Source organism: Thermobia domestica, chromosome 10 (assembly GCF_964235325.1).
Source record: "Thermobia domestica chromosome 10, izTheDome1.hap1.1, whole genome shotgun sequence".
In the NCBI taxonomy this organism is placed as follows: Eukaryota; Metazoa; Arthropoda; class Insecta; order Zygentoma; family Lepismatidae; genus Thermobia; species Thermobia domestica.
Genome location: NC_137463.1, coordinates 70,159,094 through 70,177,772, shown reverse-complemented (window position 1 = coordinate 70,177,772; position 18,679 = coordinate 70,159,094). Strand labels below are relative to the sequence as shown.

Here is an 18,679-nt window from a genome sequence, read left to right as displayed (position 1 = left end):
AGTATGAGGGATTAATTCCTCTCTTTCCAAATACAGTTTCTCCCAGGCTCGTGGCAGTCAGCACGCCGTCGTGGCAGTCAGCACCTTCATATTTGCAATCAGCGACAGTCGTGGCAGTCAGCACCAATAATTGGCTGTGGCAGTCAGCACCCGTGGCAATCAGCACCTATCCTTTTTTTTGGGTGGTGGTGGGGTGAGGAGAGTTCCATAATGATATGAAGGGTGTGAGTCAAGAACATGATAACTAACAAATTTTCAATTGCTGAGTTATGCAGCACCAGATAGACAGCAACGCATACAGCTTCGTTTAATCCTTCATGTATAGTTTTATGTGGAAAATTAGCTTTCTGACTTTCAAAATGGATTGTGCAGCAGAAAATTTCTAATTTCTTAAAATAGTAAAATTGTGGGTTGCCATGATCTTGCCTCATACCCTTCATATGTTGAATCCCTCTTGTTAAAAATTCAGAAAACTTGAGGACTGAGTAAACCGTGATGGTGGTTATATAAAAGTGTAGAATTTCAAGAATATATAAAACCAAAAGTTCTAGATGTGCAGCCTTTAAGTGTATCATATAAATCTAAGTATTTTTCTTATGTTTTATTTTAATTTTATTTTGTTCCATAAAGAGAGTATGGAATATTTTTAAGTAAAAATACTACATAGAATTTTGCTAGTTATTTGTGCATTTTTTTAAAAATAAGTAGTTACTTTTAGGGTTGACTGGTTTACACCAGCTGTTTTTTTTCTTTTTTTAAATAACAACTGGTTTAAACAAAAAAAAAATAAATAAATAAATAAAAAGAACGAAAAATGTGAATCGTGTGAAGTTCATGGTGACTTTTCCCCACATCAAACCATCTGCATTAGTTTTATTTCCTTTTCACCTTTTAATGAAGGTGTCCCATGTTCAATATTCGGTCGAACCACAACCCTTCTTTCGTGCGTAAACAAAGTAGCGGTTCGGATGTCACTTTCAGCGAGTCTTCTTCTTGATAACCTCGGTACTACGTAAGGATGTTAAGCCTGAACATACGAAACGAAACCAAATTGTATATTTCTGCATGCCTGAATGCCTGTTGTTTTGTAAAGAAGCCAAGGTTACTTAAATATATTGATATAAATTGGTAAAATTTATCGATTGCCTACGTAGCTTCCAACATTAGCTTAGATTGGACTTTCAATCATATGTACGTACTAAATTTGTAATTTAATACCTCAGTTTTAGCGTACTGATTATGATATGTTGACCTTTAAATTTTACATGCAGAGCAATAACAGGATTTTTCCGTTATTGTTTTACATTTAGAGTAATGACGGGATTTTCCCGATGGCTAGGGCGGGAGTTTCCCAATTTAAGAAATTTGCTGACCGGACTTATTTAAGCTTATGTGACCTCTTCCAGCATAACCCCGTTGTTGCATAACAATACCAAGGCGAAACAAACTTATTTGTCAATATGTAATATAAATGCATAAAGCAAAATATCTAAACTCAAAAAAGCCTGGTTTAAACCAAAAAAGCCTGGTTTAAACCAAAAAAACCTAGTTGAAACTCCCCCCCAAAACGGGGTTTTGCCATTTTCAAAAAAAAAAAAAAAAAAAAAACATGGCTCTTGCCAACCCTACTTCCTTTTGTATGTAGGAGGTTAAAAAAAATCTTATTATAACATTGGTTAATCCTTTGGAATTCATAATGTAGGCTAAATATGTTGGGAAGTAAAACTGTTTGAAATATCTTTTCGAAATTCATGGTTTATTTTCGAGGTTTTATATTATTATCGACATCAACCACTAATTAAATGACTTTTTGTGTTATAGAGAAGCGAAACAAAATCTCGTTTATCAATTTAAAGCAGAATTTTGAAAAAAGCCCAAAATTTCCCAAGCAAAAAAGCGAAGCAGAAAAAACCGAGTTTTTTTTCCAAAAAAGCCGGTTTTTTTACGAGCCCTTGCATCTCTATTACAAAGTACAAACATAATCATATGGCATGTAGGAGTGGAAGTAAAAGAATATGCCACTTAACACAAAAGACATAAACCAAGAAGGCACACTGAGAAAAAAAAATGTAGGTAACGTACTTAAAAAGATAGGTTACATGCGTAATTCCTGTAGTTTTTGGACTTAACGTACAAAAGACGTATAACTGAAAACGCATGTTTTATAATACTTTCTGTATAAGTGTTCCATCTATACGTACTTTCTGTATGAAACAATGTAGGCAGTCAGGATCTCACATACAAATGGACGTATATAACATACAGCTGACGAAGGTAACATAAGTATATGTATGTGATATACAGAAAACTGTTAGATGTCAGACATCCTGCAACGGCATGATGTAACATCTAAGGACAGTGCCTATGTAGCATACGGATAACGTATGCACCGTACTGATTTCTATAGTAAGCAAGAGGATACCGTATATTTGTACAATATACCGCTGTCCGGAGAACAGATTTTTCTCTGTGCACACTTCCAAGTATTGATGAGATAATCTGGAGGACCAGTTTACAGAATTAGAAAACACGTGTTTCTTTCCTTGCGTGTATCATTTTATTTTCGCGAGTTGTCTGCTTATTCACCGGTGCTACAGAAGTATGATGCCAAACTCTCAGATTTTGAAATTTTTGTTCATTTTAATCATAACTTTGGATAATTATATATACATATTTAGGGCCCCCCTCCAGAATTACAAAGTAAGAATGAGTAGTAGCCATGATTACAAAGTTAAGAATGACTGGTGTAGTCTTTCCACCATGGTTTTGCTATTGTAAATATCTTCCTTTGAATTCACTTATCTTAACTATTGATTACATTACGTTTATATAATTACTGTCTGTACTAAAATTTTCACTTCGCTAAAAATCACTACAAATACAAGAAAAGATTGCGTGTGGGATACCAGCGAGCAAGCGCTTGTGAAAAGTTCATCCGCCTCTCGTTGGCCACGTCTGCGACCAAGATGAGGTCATGCGCCAGAGCGACAAGAATGTAGCACTGCATTGCATCCACCTTGTAGTCTTTCCACCATGATCTGAAGGTAATTAATTATATCCTATACGTAACAAGGATTGTTTATGTCTACAGTACATAAAATCATTACGAAAATGAAGAATACTTTAATTAACTTTGCTGAAGAATTAATTAACTTTAGTTAATGATGAATACTTTAATACTTTAATTAAAAATACTTTTTACACAAAGTACCAACGATGATGTAACAATTGAGTAGCATAATCGTATATTGTATCATATAGTTCTCATATTCTAAGGATTCAATGTCTCTCTTAGCAACTTGCGCCTAAAGTGTAACAAAATTGAAAGTAGGCTATGAAATTCTAATATCAGTTTTAATTTTTATCCCCTTAGTTTATTCAACATCTTCCTCTCCTTTTCCATCCTATTTAAAATCATTGCTAGATGAAGATATTTTCAAATCGTATTCACATTTTATTTTTCCGAACTACTTTGTATGATGACTTTCCCTGGTTGCATTGTCTCCTGGTATCCAGTCAAGATTGCTTTTGTCCGTCATTCCAAGTTGCAATATTTCTAGCCGATTAACATTTCAGTATTCATTGTCATATAAAGACACAACAATCAGTTTTTTTTAGAGCGTTGAACTCACGTCCTTGTCGTCCCGAGTTCGATTCCCGGCCGGTACTTCCCAATTTTCGGCGTCCATCCAGCGTCGTGAGGCAAACTGGGGAGTCATGTAAAAAAACCGGTTAGTGGCAGGGCAACGCAGCACACTGACCACGTGCTCGTCGCTAGGCTAGATGTAGTTCAGCCAATTGCTGACAGATGGCGTTGGAGCGTCTCAGTTCCTCAAATGGACTGTTACGCACAGTGGTCCATTCATTGTCATATAACACTAGTTAACAAATTTAAACTTTTTGTTTGTTACATGAGAAAAATCACCTGATCTTAAAGGAACTTTTTGCGCTGAATTCGAATATGCACTCGGTTTCTCTCCATCACGTACAGTTTTCCCGTATCAGAGGAATTTTCGGGAAATTCCCTCAAAAATTTCCCTTTTTCAGATATTTTATTCCCCTAGCTCCTGTCCCCTTACATATAGTAACATAGAAATTATACCTAAGTATACCTTGATTTATATTTAATAAACCCTAAAAGTTTCGTAAAAATCGCTTTGTTCTTTCTAGAGAAATAAATATATTTGTATGTATACTGTGTGCACTGTTTATTGCACCTGATAGTAATGCTTTCAGATCTCCTGAGTTGGGGTAAAAACGATTTGCTTTATTACTACAAACACAGACATAAAAATGAATATTTACAATAGTCAACAACACACTTGTATTGCTCTCTGTAAATTAGAAACGTGTATAAAAATAGAATGTACTTCCAACGTATATTTTTTTAAAACGTACACTATATGTATATCTTAATACATATATATACAATTCACCAAGTTTTTTCGTTTTGTTCATGAAATGGTTATCAATATTTGTTATCAAATGTAACAGAATGCAAAAGAAAGAAAGAATGGAATACAGACTCATTTTGACAACAATGAACTAATGCAGTCTGAATTTTCCACTACGGTATCGTTTCCCCCCTCCCCCGCGCATTTCTTTCTTTCTTGTGTTCTTGACACCTGGTGAGGGAGTTTTGTACATTTTTATATTGACGTGTGGTTTAACACTACTTAACTTTCAAAGTTGTCTTTGCTGCTAAGAGTGCTTTCATGTTTGATCTTAACGGCATTATACCCACACTGAGAAAAAAAAATGTAGGTGGCATACTTAAAAACGTAGGTTACATTCGTAATTCCTGTAGTTTCTGGACTTAACGTACAACCGTATATAACATCCTGCAACAAACGTATAGCTGAAAAAGTATGTATTATACGTACTGTCTGCATAAGTGCAATGACGTCATTCGTGTGACGTCATCTACAGTAACAAGTATATACGGAGGTGATATCTAGCTTTGTGACGTCAGGACCATATACAGCATATTAGTTAACAATGATGACACACACTGACTCTCAGGACGAAGCATAATTTCAAGAAGTATGTATTATACGCTGTGTACCTATGTTTCTTGCGTTCAACCCCGAGACAGCATCTATATTGTACTTATGCCCCATACGTACGACTAGATACAGTATACGTATTGTACGTATGTATTATACAGATTTTCCTTATGTCGCACACAGCTTGTCCAGATACAGCATACAGAATATCCGTATGCACCATACAGAGTGCACATATGTAGCTTACAGACTGTCTGCATGCAGCATATAAATGATACGTACGTCGCGTACAGGTTGGCCATATGTAATGTATGGATTGGGTGTATGTAGCTTATAGGTTGTTTGTATGAAGTATATGGATTTTACGTATGTCGCATACGTTTTGCCTTTTTGTAATATACGGATTGGACGTATGCAGTATATAGATTATACGTATGTTTCTTGCGTTCAACCCCGAGACAGCATCTATATTGTACTTATGCCCCGTACGCATGACTAGATACAGTATACGTATTGTACATATGTATTATACAGATTTTCCTTATGTCGCACACAGCTTATCCGTATGCACCATACAGAGTGCACATATGTAGCTTACAGACTGTTTGCATGCAGCATATAGATTATACTTATGTCGCGTACAGGTTGGCTATATGTTATGTATGGATTGGATGTATGTAGCTAATTGGTTGTCTATATGAAATATACGGATTTTACCTGTATCGCATACGTATTGCCTTCTTGTAATATATGGATTGGACATTTTTAGGATCTAGATTGTGCGTATAGTGCACCATTATTAAAGAGCTGCAACATACTGCAAAATGCATGATACATTCTTACTGTAATGTTGTCAAATATTGTTTTACACTGCATGAAAACAAAAGTAGCTTAAAATATGGTTGATCTCCTTTGTGCCAATAATAATAAAATTAACAATACTACACTTTTCAAATTTTAGTTTGGAGCAGTGAAACTGTCCAAGGAAATGTATTTGCCTGCAGGGTGTCCTATAAGTATGGACTTCCTGCTAATTCGTTGGAAAGCTACTGCGAAGCCAAGTGTTGAAAAGTGACGAGCGTTAATTTTAGAAATATTCGCAGAAAGGCGGTTAACCATGTTAAACTATTTTAGTTTTCATACAGAGTAAATCAATATGTGACAATATTAGACCTACTGTAAAAATTTATCATACGTTTTGCAGTAAGTTAGTTGCACCACTTCAATAATAATGCAAAATTCACAACAATGTATAATTCTATATTCAAACTCAAACAAGATTTACGTACAATCATTTATTAAGCTGCTGTTATCCATTGCTTGTACTATATAGAGACGACTTCCATATCTTCTTTTCCATAATAGTATCTTCCAAAATACAGAAGTTATTGCCACAAGAGGCCTGAATAGAATTTCAGAAAACTTCTCTGTACGTTTTAACAGATAAGTTATTTTTTTAAATATAGATATAATTAAAAATATGAGAGCCTAAAACTTATTCGCTCACATGATTCCTACACAGTGCTCGCCATTAAAAATGCAACACCAAGAAGGATACAGGGTAGCTGCGCCAAAGTTCCCATTCCGATACCTAATAGTAAGTGTAGAATATGCTTAAATTTACCGCTGTATTCGCTGTGTGGCAACGTGGTGACAGCGGAGCAGAACTGGAGCCCAACATTGATAGCCAGAACGGCTGCAACACGGCAAGGCATCGAGAATAGTTTCTCTTGTAGTATGGTAAGCCATGCATCTTCGATCCGATGCCAGAACTCCTCAACTGTAGCTCGAGAAGTTTGCAGGTATGAGAAACATTATGGAATCATCGATCTGACATGTTTAAGCGGCGAGAGGTGGGAGGATCGCGCTGAAAAGAAAGCAGAGCAAGTGTAGTATATCCAGTGAGGTAGTGTAGGGAGTTTCCTGCAGAAATGAAATATCCGGCAGGACCTGAAATAAAGGGACTACAATAGAATCCAACACCTTGTTAATGTACCGTTGACTTGTCCAATGTCCGACAATGCGTAGGAGCCATAAACAGGCACATAACGACATCCCACACCTTAACACTGTGCGCCTGTTCAACGTGGCGAAGCAAAATACAGGCGTCATCCAGCTTAGTGCCACGGGCGAGAGAAGTGAATGCGGGCATTGTGATACTGCATACAGAAGCAGGATTCTTTTGGAAAGAAAATATCCAATCTCTTCATAATCAACTCTATTCTAGTATCCCATACCTACGCTCTGTAATCACTCACGCCACACCACCTTTCGCTTACCATTTAAATATGACTGACTGGTTTTCACTTGCTGTCACTATATGACATAACTGGTACTTCTTCGTGGCACTTATACTAATGAACTGTAACCTTCCATGCTCCACGCACTGTAAATTTGGACTTCCAACGATGTCGTCTTAGTGTTGCACTTTTAATGGAGAACAGTAACTTTCTCATACATCCTTAAAGAGTGATGATTCTTAAAGTTACGTGTAAGATACAAGTGTACAGCATATATACGCAAGAATTTGAAACTTACATCAAACTGCATCTTCAAAGTACGAAATAAAATACAGATTTCAGCAGTAAATGCAACATTGAATTCAGCCAAATGATAAATAGAAAACTCATGCACACTCAGCATTGGTCGTTGTGGATACTGCCTATGACTCAGACAATTGTATCTCATTTCGTGTCGTTTTTCTCACTTGTTTAATGCCAAGTACCATGCATAACAGAACGCACGTTAGTCATCAGGCTGCATGAGTGAAATCCTTAAACGCTCCTACTGACCTGCGATGATGGCAGCACTAGAAAAGTTACAAAGTTATGAAACGAACATGGAACACCTGATACAAAGTATAGCGATGTGCAAAGTACCCCATTCTCATGACTTGGATAAAGGATAATTCTGGATGTTGATTTGTTCAGAAAGTAAACGATAATTCTTTATTATTTATTTATATTGTATTATACATTTTGTTACAAATCTTTCCAGTTTACACAACTTTACCGTTAAGATTATTACCAATTTTACAAAGAATCTAACAAAATCTCGTTTCCTTGGGACATTTACATTACTTCAAAAATTAGATCTGAACACATTGCCCCTACCTGGAATTCGAAAATAATTCACATCTGGTGCCAACAAAACAAAAATAACTTAGACATTGACAAACTACACAAGCCAAAATACATTTTCAAATATCCTTGTCCTAAAATTCAAGTATTATACCTGCAAAAGAGTTTCCAAAAAAGATAACCAGGTAAAGAACAAATTAAAGAAATTGTTTATTTCCACAATAATCAGTACTGTGAACAAAGTTTTTTTTTAATAGGCAGCAAATACAGGGACAATGATTAAAAGGAATCAAAAAACTAAATGAAATCACTGAATAATTTCCAGCAATTGTTCTCTAAATAATGCAAAACTTAATAGATGTTAAAGTAAGAATTCGGTACCCGTAATAAAAATGGTGCTGACTACATATCTAGAGGAAGAATATATTTAACTAAAGTAATATGCAGACACAAGGTAAGCCACTTTTCTTACATATGTGCCCTATAACTTCTACAAGTAGATATGTTTCACTACCTTGTTATTTCTTTTTTCAATAGTTTACCTAATATCGTGTGTTTTGGATTCCTTCTTAAGTGTGGTCTATTCCAAGTACCATCGTTCCTATTAGTTACTTAAAAATGAACGGTAACTTTATTCGTTTTGTTCATTATGGTATGTAAACTAGTTTATAGGCGATCTAACAGTTACATAGAGACTATGATCGGACATAACTGTAAATGTGTTTGGTATGTACGTCATCAGATCACTATAACGAAGCCAAACAGATTCATTCTTTTTTGAAACTTTATATGCAAAGAAGTGTAGGTCAAAATCATTAGTTTCGAACAAAGAACATAATAAAAATATTCTTTCATCGTCAGTAACCCATATATCCGTTATTTGGGCAAATATAGGTAAACAGTTTTCAGTGCACAGATCAACAGTAACAACAGAATAAACATCTAATTTAACACCTTTAATTCTTACCCAGGCTACAGAATATATCACAGGATTCGATGTCAGAAAAAACTTTTGTTTCAGCAAACTAGTGATGATAGTTTCCACTTTTCGCTTTTTTCCACAAATGAAAGAGCACACAGGTTTATTTTTTAAAATCATGTCGTTCAATATTAGTTGGTTTTTCATTGCAATTGTTTTGCATATGTTCACACGGCTCGAAGACGCCCTGGCAGCAATTTTAGAAATTTTATGTTTGGCCTCAAACCTCATTGTCCACACTTGGGTCAAAGGTCCAAACTTAAGAAGCATACTAGGATAGTGTAAAAGAAAATGGAATTTTGGTTTTAGCGAACTTTTAGTAAGGTTGCAATATGTCTCATTAAGATCTGTTATTAAATATGTCAGTTGCTCAGACGTATCATTATAAACCCTCTTATTTAACAATCTATCCAAAATTCTACGTAACGCTGTATACAAATTCCACACTTCATTTTTTCTTGGAACATAATAGCCAAAAAGTAAACCAAAATACCTAACTAATGTAACCATTTCAGAAGCAGACGTTCTAAGTTTCAAGTTGGATCCTTCCACTGTTAATGCATTCACAGGTTTGGACGAAGAATCCGGACCGTAATCAAAATTAAACAATCGAGCTTGTACAATATTCAATGGAACTAGTTTCGTCTCTTGGACTAAATAAGTAATAACAAAATTCATTACGTAACGACAACAACCTTCTAAGTAGTCATGTAAAATATCTACTCCTACATTATCAAAAAGTTTAAATCCATTTAAATTAAGGAAAACACATTTCTCCTTGATACCTGTTCTCAACGTATCATTTAAGAGTAAATGTTGCTCATAATTTTCTATGCTCCTCAATGACGTTTTATCTTCATACAACATACTTTGCATCTGCTGTTTGCTACAAGTACAGATTCTACAGTAATAATTTGCCACAAAGTTCTCCACAAAACCCAATATGCCATTTAAGGCTAAATTATCGCCACATAAACACACAACATGAAACTTAATAGCTCCGCTGAAAACATCGGTGGCCACTGATACACCCGTATGGTTTAATTCATTGAGTATTTCAATTATTTTTTGGAAAACTATGTTGTTTCCAAATTTGTTCCTGTCAGATGAATGGAACAATGCGAGAAGGAAAATGTGATTCAAAAGGGAAGCGTAGTGAGTGGGGAGACAGGGCAACGACAAGTAAATTGCACCTAATTTATGAATAGTAGCATGACTACCAAGAGGATTCCCAATCTCAAAATCGTCGAAATACAGTATCATGGGAAGGTGAAGGTAATTTTCTTCACTTGTGTTCAGTACATCTTTCCAAATTTTCGCCTGCACAATGTTTTCTAAACAGATTGCATCATTTTCTAAATACTTTAAATATTGTAAGGTTTCAAATAAGACTTTATTAATTGAAAAAAATTTTTGAAGAACAACATTGATAGGTATAAGCTGCATTGTACAAGGTATAGATACAAAACCGACACCATCTCCTGAACGTTTGGACTCCATACGTTGCCCAATTGTAATTTCTATGGGAGCAATGTACGTTTCCAAACGTTCAAAGAATTGAAGACGTTTATATTCTGAACGAAGATCCGTTACACATGCAGCATGTGATGACAACACTTTTTCGAAGCATTCTTGAATGTATCTTGGAACATTATCTCTACCAACCATATTATAAAATTCGGTTTCAAGAATATTTTTTGAGGCATGTAAAAAATTATTCAAGTTTTCCACAATGAACTGAATTGTAGAACGAGGAATAAGTGGCATTGCATGCAGTGATGATACAAATTGTGCTATAGCGTTTTCTTTGGTTATTTCATGAACAAAATCTTGCGTGGGTGTAGAAGGGGTATCAGAAAGTACAATATTTAGGTTTGATTGGGAATCAATGACTGATGGGGACGAAGTACATGTTGAATGGACTCTAACTAAGTGTCTTTTAAGAGTAACTCCCGATGAAAAGAGGCGAAAGCACCTTCTTTCACCGCAACGGAAATCCCTCGTACCAGTAGTTAACTTCCTGCAGTAAATTCTCATGTGCTTTATTAAGTTAGATACTACAGGGAATTTCTTCGCACATCCGTAACACGTATACATTTTATGTAATAGTTAAGAGGCAAAGATCCGCTAGTAAGTTCCTCACTGCTTGATTTATACGATCGAATTTTGTTTCTATGTTGTAAAATCCTCTCTGTATGACGAGCCAAATATCTGATGCTTCTTCTGGGTATTGAGCACCAACGGACTGAAAAATTTTGAAAGCAACATCTACAGCTTGGATTACACTGTGCATGGAATAATATGTGTTATCCACTACAACATACACTCCCTTCACTTCCGTAAGATTGTCACCAACAAGTAACACAAGGGGCTGGAAAGACCGTCCAAGACGTTGGAGTTTGTTCCTTCGGGATTCAACGCACACCTGTACGTCATCTCCTGATGCAACTTGAGTTATGAATCCATCTCTTATTTCTGAGCGCGATGGTTTCCATGTTGTCAATCCTCTCTTCCGTCTGCAGGGCGGAATTCCAATTATGTAAGGAATTAACAAAAGGGCCACTAGACTCCTTGAGTCAGGATCTTGATCTGAAAAGAACAACAGTAGTTATAATCGGGTCGTTCAGTGTGAAAGTAAACTAGAGCTAAATTATAATCGACACTTCTGAGTATTTCAGTTACCGGTAACTGACAAACATTGGTGATAACTAAGAGGGAACTAATTGAAAGAATTAAATAAAATCACTATTGAATGATGCGAAGAATAATTTCAGAAATACGAAGATAAGCGACCAGCTGATATTTACTGATAACATCAGTCATAGTAAAGAAAAATTACACGCTATTATGGTTGGATGTCGAAACATTTTCTCCTTCTATTTTTTACCTACTATGACTAATATGGTTTTATTATTCAATGATTTCAAGCCAAGAGTTCCAATGAGTTATCTTAACACTTAATTAACAACTAGCTTCAAAATATATACCAGTGTATTGTTTAGGTCGAACTAAATCCTAGTATTATTTGATAATATTCCTTAGTCTATGAACATGTATGTGAAACTAAGCTATTTTATTGTAAAAGTGAAGGTTCACTAGTTTTCTGTTTAATTTCAGTTCTCAGTCTCTTGATTGCATTACGAATTCAGCACATGCTAAATAGCTCATTATGAACATATGTCATCCCTAGTTTTAGCTTCTAAAATCCATTCAATATCCAAGTTAGTACTTTCTAAATATATATAATTGTCCTTATTTTCTACTCTGCTGATCAAGATCGTAAGTTTTCATATATGTTTTATTTACATTTTTGTTTAATGTTACACGGTAATGTTCATTAGGGTAAAAGACAGAACGACGGTAAACGAAAGTGAATGTTAAACTAAACTTTTTTGTGTGCTCTCACTGGGAATTGAACTCGAGACCACGTGCATCAAAGACGCACACACTAGTCACTAGATCAACGGAGAGGCTCTCGCCAAATGGCTTTGTGGTGAGCAGTGTGCGTGGGTTTTCTCGACTTCGTAAACAATTTTACCATTTTGTTCACCACCATTAGCACAGTCTCCTTTAGCCTTGGTGCATAACGTCGAAGCCAATATCAACAGTACTGCTTCAATCAACGAAATTTCATCTGGCATCCAAAGCCTTCCTTAGAATAGAAATAATGTGACAACGAATTTAATATAAGTTCCGTAATACAACAGAACGATTAAACAAATGCCATACAAATATGGAGCAGAAACATAAGTGTACATGATAAGGAATAATAACTTTCGCATTTTGTTTTAATTTAAGATGAAACTTCATTCCTTTTCAAAGAATGATAGTTACTGGTCTAGTTGGAAAACTAGTTTATACCGCTATGGGCCTACCAGTACCTTACCCACTCTGTCTAAGAGAGGAATAATTTTTAAACTCTTGTAAAGTACCCAGAAACAAATATATTTCGTGCTTAGGGAGCCTTTCATGGAAGCCTTTGAACAAAAATAAATAAATAAATAAAAATAAATAAAAATAAAAAATACAAAATACTACCTACTTGTGATATGACCCACTTAAGCTGTATTAGAAATATGTAGTGTTAGGACAGAGTGGGTCCAGGTAACGTGATTGTCTATGCTCGAAACGCAACTTTCAGAGATACTTCAAAATTCAAAGTAAAATTGAATTTGCATTACCTCTAATTTGTCCTATGTAATTTGAAATTTGATGCTTTAATTCTGGATCCCTGGAAGTCTTTATGCGTTCTTCAGCGATATTGATTATTCTATCTCGTACTGCCACTATAGTACTGAAGAAACAGTTGTCCTTCTCTGGATAGAGGTACGAAAAATCGTGTAACAGCTGAAAAGAAAATTGTAAACATTAAAACACCAATGGAGCAAAAAAAAAAAAAAAAAAGTACATATGTTCAACCAACAGCGATACATACACGTACCAGTTGGACAGTCTTACGATTAATTTTTGCAGCTATTTCACAAATATTTTTGTTTATTATTGTTAATCAATATGAGATTGAAGGTAATATTTTGCAAGAAATTAATACTGTAAGAAATCCACCCACAGGTGCAATGTTGTAAGCCACAAACTTACCCGGGGATCAAACTAAGAACCCATGCACGAGAGTTAAGTACTACTGAGCCACCTAACCTAGCAACAAAACAAGTTTTAGTCTCAAGACCTGTAAAGTATTACAATCATTGAACATCTTAAAACTATTTTATTTACCTTGATTTGCAATGACTTAATGCACTGACTATGGTTAATTCACTTATTTCATATGTAATTAGCATAATATTTTCTATCGTTTTATGGTTTTATTGTATTCTATAGGTTTATATTCGTATCATTGAATTACACGACCAAGAGTTGTATTATTGATTTTAGTTCTAAGCACGTTATTAAAGATTATTATTATTATTATTAAACAAATTGAGTCACACATTTATAAATTATTTATGTCAATTAAAATGTATTAAAATATATTATGGCACAAGTACATGGATTTTAGTTCTGTGTGTATGAAGTTATACTTCAGAACACACAAAATAAATATACTTTTGTTATAATAAGTTAATAAATAATTCTAGTTATACCTCCAATGTGACATTTGTGTCTGTTTCACTGGTTCGTGGAGGAATAGTTGTTAATGCAAGTCATTTCTTCATTGAATGGTTGAAGTCTCCTTTTTTGACGCTTTAATTTCAGGCTACGTCTAAAACTACAACTCTCACAAATACAATGGAATTGGAAATGAACTCTAAATAATTTCAGTAGAGAAGAATGTTTCAAATTTCACTAATAGCTGAGAGAGGTTATTTTCATAATATCCTTGCAGGAAGCATTAGCAACGTTACGGATATTGTAAATGGGTTCTTGGCCTCTGTGATAATTTGACTACCTTATCACTAAATTCCGGAACACTTTGCGAAAGACATAGTATTACAGTCATGCAAGTTGTTTTAATCCAACAACTTTCGAAAAAAAATTACAGGAAATTAAATACTGTACAAGTATATGAGGAAGCATCAACAAGTTCGTACAATCACCTAGAATGACGAACAACAACCCCCCTTGGACATGCATTTTATAGTTAGGTCCACGTATGTGAACCATGAACATGGACTAGTTACAACTTTTTCCAGATAAACCTCTGAATGTGCGATGATTGGCAAGCTTGAAGCATGAAGCGTCATTAAATTCCTCCATCTGCAGGGGAAATCACAAAAGTAGATTCATGAAGAGAAGTCTGAGGATGAAACCCCATCCTATGAAAGGATCCAAGTGGAAACCAATTCCAAACTTACAAATGACCACCGCGGACGTCTGTAGATCTGGAAGAATCTTTCATGAATGATGTCGCCTTGATAGAGAAAGTTGAGATAATGGAAGACAGGAGGATTACCATTGAAAATGTTCTGTGTGCATAGGTATGGATATGGGTCTACCTGAAATAATACTCACAACCAGCTGCATTTTCAGGAAGTGTCAATACGATGAGTGCCACGACTGCTCATTCCAGAAGGGATCGCGACGACGCTGCAAAGAAATGTTGCATCGCTGTGAGATGAAGAGGACCTTCTAGGCAGACTAATGACAACTGACGAACGCTAGGTTTATTTTTATGATCCATAAGCAAAGGAAATGAGCAAACAATGGAAACACCCCTCCTTCCAACCCTTAAAAAGACAACACAGAAGTCGGCCGCCAAAGTGATGCTTTTAGTTTTCTGAGACTGAAGGGGTCATCACGAAGATTACCTACGACAGGAACTAACTATTACTTATTATTCCCATCTCCTGACTAAGTCACGAGAGGAATTGAAGAAACGTCGTGGAGTGGCCACACAAGGGGTTCTACTGTTGGCAGACAATGTACCAGCTCGTGTCCATGAAGGCAGTGGAATTAGGATATGAAAGGTTGATCCACCAAAGTGACCTTTCTCTTCTCACAAATGAAGCATCCACTCAGAGAATGTTATTTTGACAGTAGGAAAGACGTTATTTCTGAGGAACTATGGTTTCAAAGCCAAACTGCAGACTTTTACAAAACAGGCTTACGGAAAGTGCAGAACCGCTGGCAAAAATGTGTCGCTAGGCACAGTGACTATGTAGAAAGGTACTAATACCATCCTTGTTGCAGTTCTCCTAAATGGATTTCTTTTAGGTGATTAGGTGATTGCAGTTCTCCTGAGAACTTTGACACCCCCTCGGCACGCAGAAACAGGGATAAAGAGTTCAATAATGTCTTACAATAGGTAAACGTTTACGTGACAGTTTTCACCTTGACAAGGCACATTGGTGTGCCGCGACACACTAGTTGCTGAACACTGCTCTAGAAGAATTTAGAATCGTATAATCATCGTATTTTGATAAACATCTTAAATGCTGAGAGTTGGGGACACCCAATATTGATTAATTTCTCATATATAAACGTACAACACTTACTAATTGAAATCCTTGAGGTTGTTTTAGAGCAGGATATTTGTTAAAATAGTCCACGACAGTTCCTGCACCATCTTCGACTTCCCGCATGCGATTGAGGACTGTGTCGTTCCAATTTATTTCAACTAGTGCCCATGGATCGATACTGTTCTGAAGCCACTGAACTTTTTCATTCACAATTGGCTCATCTAGAAAAGAAAATACACAGTATAAATGACTAAAATATAAAGATAAGGAACTGTACGGTCTACTGGAGTTGACTTTGGTATTTCAAATATTTCCAGTATTCTGACCGAAAAATGTTTAGAAAACTATGGTGAACCAAAACAACGTGAGTGCCACATACGACTGTATGCTATGGTATTGAATGGCCTGTAAAATGTTACACAAGCAGTCTTCTGTATGCTAATAGAAAAATCAAACTAGTGGACTAAAACAACAACCAGAAGAGTTTTCTGGACCTTTTTTCCACTCAGAATGCCTTTCAATCCACTTTTTTGGTGTGTTGGTCCTCCACTCCTCACAGCAAACTTTTCTCAGCTAGTTCACCGTATTACATATTTTTACAGTCTCATTACATTTGTACAGAAACAGTCAAGACCAACTAATTACAAATATCAGAGTAACGTGTTTAATGTTCACATTTAGGTGTGCTACTGTCTTGATACTGCAAAAATATTACATGAACGTAACTATATATAAAATATATATTTGCTTTCTCGAACTAGCTAGGTTTCTGATTAGGTTACCAGTTATCTCTATCACTACCTACACCCAGATGAAGGGGCTGCCATCTTGAAGCGTCTCAAAAGGAATTTTCCAATATTACACAATTTTCAATTTATTTTCAGTATTTTCGTTATCGATATAAATTTCCAGTTGCTTTCCAGTATTGCAAGTATCAGTAAACACCCTGTATACTGTAGCTCGAAAACTGAAGAGGCCGCAGTGGCTCAGGGGTAGAGCATTCATCTTCTGTGCGTGAGTCCCAAGTTCAACCAAGCTCGCGCCTAGTGGGCTTTGTGTTAAACACTGAAGAGTTCTCCAGCTTCCTACCACTTTCTTCACTTCATTTCATTCATTCTTATTAGTGCAGTCTCTCTTAGCCTATGACAACTGTGGAACGTAAAAAAAAGATTTCTGTTTTGAAGATTGCAGCCAAAAACTGAGCTGAACAACGAATTCTCTCAACCATCCGAAAAGCCTCATTAAACATCTTAGTACTACTAATTAAGCAGACGTTTATATCAGTTCTGTCAAGTTTACAGAAAAGTACTGAAGTTAACATGTTTTCTATCAGGTATGCCGCAAAGCCCAGCGGCATATTATGTTGTACCTCTAAACAATGAACAGGGAAAAACCTATAGCACAAGTGAAGAACTAATCGATACTACTAACTACGTTCTAAATCCTGCCATTTAAATTATAAAAATGATTTTAGTCATTAACACAATGTTTATTTTGTGTGCTGTTATGCTAAAAAACACCATTTCTTACTTTCGAAAAATATTGTTTTTCCTGTAATTGATTAGTAGTGATTAGTTAAAAGTGTAAAGCGAAATCCAGTAACTATTTATTGATCGAGTGATCCATATCTAGTCATATTTTCAGGTAGAATGACATGCAAAGTTAGATGCCAAATCCGCCTGACATTGCTATTACAAGTTTATCAATCACTGATTAGAGCTGAATTTTAATAAAGCATATTTCCCTACACCTGTAGATAATACGAAGTTTTAAAACTAATTTTATCGCACATCATTAGTTTAGATACGCCAGTGAAAGTAGTTTATGCAATAATTCACCTGAGTAGGCTTCACGGTATAAAAACCAGTAATACTGTACAGTACCCGTGGGTAAGAAGTTTGCGTACGTGCCTCTGGCGTGGGAAATCCGGGTTCGATTTCTGGCGGAAGTTCGGATCCTACTTTAAACTGTAGGTCCAAGTCTCATATAGCCCCGCTGCTGAACGGTACGCTAAACTAAAATAAAACCAAAAAGCTCCAACTATACCTGGTTTGCACGTTCTATGATTTATCATAGAAGTCATTTATTCTTTAATATTTTAATGATTGGTGTAATATCATTAAGTACTCACTGCATGCAATTTAATAACATTTAGAATAAGTTCGCGTTTCTAATGTCTTGTTACCATGGGAAGATAATAGCTTAGTCATTTCGTTCAGTATGTATTCGTTGACAGAAAATAAGAGTATGTAAATCTAGTACCCAAAACCCATGCCCTTTTAAACTACAAGCTCTGTATGAGCCCTTTCCAGGACTAATTATTATTTGTCATTATATACTTGCTTTCATGTAACAAATTACTTTACATACTATCTAAACTACATACTAGCATGAAACGAAAGCTAGTAAATGTAAGATCTATATACCTTCATTTTCTTCCTCTACTGTTAGTACTGAAGATAAATTCGAAGACGTAGAACGCCTTGATGGACAACTCTGAGGTGAGGTGGGATCTTTTAACTCCCGAAGTTTCCTTCTCCGTGTAATGTAAGCTTCGTATAATATTCCGCTAGCATTTCTCTTCGTCTGATATCGTGTTGCAGGTAGCGACGCTGTATAATAAAGAGATGCAGCTTCCTTAGGAAATAGGTCTACAATTTGCTTTGCCAAGGTTGTGAAGTCAAACATCTGGATTTTTCT

At 35.7% G+C, this 18,679-nt stretch overlaps 1 protein-coding gene across 1 annotated transcript; it reads right to left on the bottom strand.

Moving 5' to 3' along the window:
- Positions 1 to 10,608: 10,608 nt before the first annotated feature.
- Positions 10,609 to 18,667, bottom strand: LOC145662485 (uncharacterized). Its single transcript, XM_081728094.1, has 4 exons — positions 18,406 to 18,667; positions 16,016 to 16,200; positions 13,247 to 13,412; positions 10,609 to 11,654 (listed from the first exon to the last, which is right to left on the bottom strand). The coding sequence occupies exons 1-4, from the start codon at positions 18,665 to 18,667 to the stop codon at positions 11,164 to 11,166; spliced, it is 1,104 nt and encodes a 367-aa protein (XP_081584220.1). The 3' UTR covers positions 10,609 to 11,163.
- Between the last annotated feature and the right edge of the window lie 12 nt (positions 18,668 to 18,679).